Raw genomic sequence first — 4785 nt, 5'->3', positions numbered from 1 at the left:
TCCCTTAGAGTGCATTGATTATCAGTCTACTGTGTAAACTGTGTTAGTTTGTGATACTGAATAAATGTGTTTTAAAGTGTGTTGCTATGTATTAGTGTGTGTCAGAGTATGTTGTCCCAATTTGAGCTTTATCAAGCCACTTCTGTTCTTATCAAGGTCAGAATCCCTCTTAATCTGTCTCCCTGTCTTCAAGACATAATAATTCATGCACGCGCACACACATACACACACGCACGCACGCACGCACACACACACACACACACACACACACACACACACACACACACACACACACAAAGAAGCAACATTATCTACCAATAAAATAATTTAAAAGTTAAACATTAATTAGCCAACATGTCATGATATAGGTTTAATAATTTCTAAAATATATCTCATACATATTTTATACTGTATATATGAGATTATAATCTATATATATAATTTTATAATCTGAAAAATATTCAATTCACCCACGTATCATATTTTTCTTGACTATTTATGCATTTTCTGTGGGTTAAACGTAAATCTAATCTTACATCTAACTTAAAATTTATATAAACAAACAACTGAATAACTAAAAAAACAAATACCTAAATAAATTCATAAATAAGATTACATGATTTTACCTGCATATTTCAATACATACAGAACCTAAATAAGTTTCTTCTTTGCTCCACACACCTGACGCATTTTTAACTCTAACTGCCTGCTTCATGCCAGTGAAGTCATTTTTATTCCAATTTAAATTAATATTACTGCACAATATTACTGCACGTTTTATTTACAGAACACAATACAAACCACCTGACAATTTTAAAACACAATTTAAATTTAGACTTTATACTTAGGCACAATTAAAAAAGCAGGTCTTACCTATGAGAAGGTACAGATCAGTGTGTTGAGCTGGAGAAAATTGAACTATCAGACTTTCATTGTCACAGTCAAACAGTGATTTGTTCCTCTCTGTGTCTTTATGCCATCCTGTGGATGAAGATCAGGCAGCATTTTTCATTAGCAAGTACAATCCATTCATGCTTGATTGACGGCACACTAAATCATTTAATAATTAAATATTTTCCTTTTGCTGTATTTACCATCATTCGCGTGACGATATTCACACTAAATTAATTTAATTCCTCACCCTGTTCTCCATCCAGCTCTGCTGACCGCTGTAGATGTGGGTTTCCCTCAGATTTGTATGTTGAAGATAGTGAGATTGGACGTGGATGAGACAGCTTTAGGTGAATTAACATGATCAATAGAATTGTCCACCTCATCCTGTACTGCATTTGAAGATGTGCCCTGGTGTTCTGGACACTGCTCCTTCTTTCACAGGTCTAATGTCGCTCTTTATACAGAGTTGTGATGTATGTGATAAAGAGATCTGAGCAGCAAAGATATCAACATAAGATTTATCTACTAGAACCACAACAATGAGAAATAAGGCCTTGAGCTGCTGCAGTTAGAAACACAACTTTTGCTGTTAATAATGCAATGTACAGTAAATAATGTTCACTTTATCTGAGCTGAATGCACCATTTATGATGAGAAGCTCTGGAGCCACTGTAAGCCTGAGGAGAATAAAGCAGCTACTGAAGAGAAATGAGGACTTTTCATAGTTAACACTAAGTTCTATTCCTCATGAGTTGCAAAATAATTACCATTATAAGGTTTACAGTTAAATGGGTAATGTTTAGTTAATTGTATTAATTAAAATTGTAAAATTAATTTATTTCATAATGTATCTAAAATTTAATGCCACCAAGTTTAACTTGGTGATTGTTGTTTAAATTAAAATTTATAAGTAATAATTAATTATGTTTATAGTTAATTATATATTAATTAAATTCAATGACTTGATTGATTAAAATGTATTTATTTTACAGTTATTCATCTATTTGAGTTCTATTAGCTTATTAATCTATTCGTGCCCAAGTTATAAGACTTACAGTTCTTCAGGTCCTGTGAATGCATTGAGCCTTTAAATGTGCTGGAACTCGACTCAGGACATTAATGATGTTTATCATTTAAAAATACTTTAACATTCAACAATCACACACACAATGTGTCAAGGTAAGTCTGAGAGCTGTAAGGAACTGATAAGATTCTCAAACACACACACACAGCTTTATTTAATTATTTCACTTTCAATGCCACAATGAGTGCAGAAAAATATGATACCAAAACACACACACACACACACACACACACACACACACAGAAACTCACAGAAGTTGATATTTTATCTAATAAACTTTATTTCTGTCAGATGTTCATCACTGATACACTCTACTTCAGTCTACAGCATCAATAAAAGTTCAGTCATCGGTGTTCAGGTCGCTTTGTTTCCACTTTATTTATAGGAATTAGCTTTGTGTTTGGGCAGGAAGCTAAAGTTCTTTGGCACAGGACCCAGCAGCATCTCACTGAACAAAATAAACCAAATTAAACAAGTTAATTTATTAAAACAAAATAAATAAACAGACAAAAAACACTAGACAATGGAGCTGGGCGATAAATCGATTTACTCGAATGTGTAGTTTACGTCGACTTGTTTGAATGAAAATAGGTTTTGTCTTTAACATCCGCTGACGCTCCCCTCTGGGCTCCCGTAGTTTCGAACGGGCTCAGCCCTCCCTCCCCCCACGTGTTTGCCATAGAGATACACAAACAACATGGCAGCGAGCAGGGAAGAACTCGTTCCCAAGAAAGGCACCATGTCATCTGTCATACGGAATTTTTTTGGTTTTGCGGCGTCAGACGCAGAACACACACCACACTGCACAGTGTGTTTAAAGTCTGTTGCTAGCAAAGGTAGAAGTACGACTAATTTACTGCAGCACCTTAAACAGAGGCGTGCTGTCGAGTGGGAGAGATGTCGCGCCCTGCGAAATGAAAAAGACCACGGCAGCACAAACACACCGGCAAAAAACAACCTGTTGTTAAAGATGTTAAACTTGTGTTTAAAGAAAAAAGGGTCACATAATTTTGTGTTAGGTAACATTTTACGTTATGTTATATTTTCACGGTTTACAATGGCAGCCATTTTGTCATTTTGCCTTTTTGTTTCTGATCGCACTTTAACCCCAAGGGGTTATCAGAATCCCAGAATGGAAAATCAAAACAAAGTTAAAACTTGTTTTGGACAATTTCTTTGCAATCTGCAGATCGATTTTTCAGTAGGAGGGGAAAATCGATTTAAATCGTAAATCTGGGATTTTTATTTTTGGCCATATCGCCCAGCCCTAGTAGACAATGAAGAACTAAGCCCAATGAGAGGTGTGTGTGTGTGTGCGCGTGAGTGTGTGCGCGCATGTGTGAGAGTGTGTGTATGTGTGTATATGTGTGTGTATGTGTGTGCGCATATGTGTGTGTGTATGTGTGTGTGTATGTGTGTGTGCACGTGAGTGTGTGTGTGTGTCAGTGTGTGTGTGCGCGTGAGTGTGTGCGCGCATGTGTGAGTGTGTGTATGTGTGTATATGTGTGTGTATGTGTGTGCGCATATGTGTGTGTGTGTATGTGTGCACGCGCGTGAGTGTGTGTGTGTGAGCGTGCGTGTGAGTGTGAGTATGTGTGTGAGTGTGTGTGTGAGTGTGTGTGTGCGCGTGAGTGTGTGCGCGCATGTTTGCGCGCGCGTGAGTGTGTGTGTGAGCGCGCGTGTGAGTGTGAGCATGTGTGTGTGTGTCAGTGTGTGTGAGTGTGTGTGTGTCTGTGAGTGTGTGTGTGTGAGTGAGTGTATGTGTGTGTATGTGTGTGCGTGCGTGAGTGTGAGTGTGCGCGCGCGAGTGTATGTGTGTGTGCGCGCGAGTGTATGTGTGTGAGTGTGTGTATGAGAGTGTGTGCGCGCGTGAGTGTGTGGGTATGTGTGTGCGCATGAGTGTGTGTGTGTGCGCGCGAGTGTGTGTGTGTGTGCGCGTGAGTGTGTGTGCGTGTGAGTGTGTGTGTGTCCCTCACCTGATCCTGACCCAGTCATCCACATGCTGACTTGCCATAAGAGTCTCCAGATAATCACGACCCAGATAATATGGAGGACGTTCATTAATCTTTTGTGCACGCTCCAGGAGTCCCACTGGGATGTACCTGTACACACACACACACACACACACACACACACACACACACACACAATAACAACTACAATCTACTTTGACCTGATATTTACTCTAAACCCTAACCTCAAAGCCCTTATCCTTTCTCCAAACCCTAGTCACCTGCAGGTGAAGGAGAGCCACTCGAGCAGGAAGTTGCGTGTTTTCTCCACCCCCTGTGTGTCCGAGCCCCAGTGCTCCAAACCAAAGTGTGTGAAATCCTGAAGGATCTGGAGACGTTCTGAGGATGAGATGTCCCAGTGTCTCTGCTCCTTAATCTCAGTGAAGAGCCACGGTTTAATGAGGGCACCTCTGACACACACACACACAACCCCAGTGAAACATACTATTTAAAGGTGAAACCAAAAGGTGTCTACTGCACATACACACCTCGCTACCATGATTCCAGACACTCCTGTCTCTCTGGACCTCATAGCATCTTCATATGTCAGAATGTCACCATTACCTACAGAAACGGGGGGATGACAGAGAGAGGGGGGGAGGGGGAGACAGAGAGAGAGAGATACAAACAAAGTAAAAAAAATAAAAGTAAATAAATCATGAACAGAAAGTGTATTATATACAAGAACATGTTACCGAACAGTGGGACAGGAGCAGAGAGTTTAGAGCAGGTGTCGATGTAACTCCAGTCAGCCAGTTTAGTGTAACGCTGTTCTCTGGATCGACCGTGTAACTG

General features: G+C 39.8%; 1 protein-coding gene across 1 annotated transcript in view; it reads right to left on the bottom strand.

Annotated features, from left to right (window-relative positions):
• Positions 1-2240: 2240 nt before the first annotated feature.
• The window catches only part of dus3l (dihydrouridine synthase 3-like (S. cerevisiae)), an 8540-nt gene continuing 5995 nt past the window's right edge, over positions 2241-4785 (bottom strand). Inside the window, exons 12-16 of the mRNA XM_060887085.1 lie at positions 4686-4782; positions 4479-4554; positions 4212-4400; positions 3955-4080; positions 2241-2426 (exon numbers count right to left, since the gene is read on the bottom strand). Of these exons, the coding sequence (XP_060743068.1) occupies positions 2354-2426; positions 3955-4080; positions 4212-4400; positions 4479-4554; positions 4686-4782 (561 nt within the window). The 3' untranslated portion in view covers positions 2241-2353. The remainder of the gene's footprint in view (positions 2427-3954; positions 4081-4211; positions 4401-4478; positions 4555-4685; positions 4783-4785) is intronic.

Source organism: Tachysurus vachellii, chromosome 14, assembly GCF_030014155.1.
Source record: "Tachysurus vachellii isolate PV-2020 chromosome 14, HZAU_Pvac_v1, whole genome shotgun sequence".
Classification (NCBI taxonomy): Eukaryota; Metazoa; Chordata; class Actinopteri; order Siluriformes; family Bagridae; genus Tachysurus; species Tachysurus vachellii.
The sequence above is the reverse complement of the archived record's forward strand: the minus strand, read 5'-3'. Positions and strand labels throughout refer to the sequence as shown.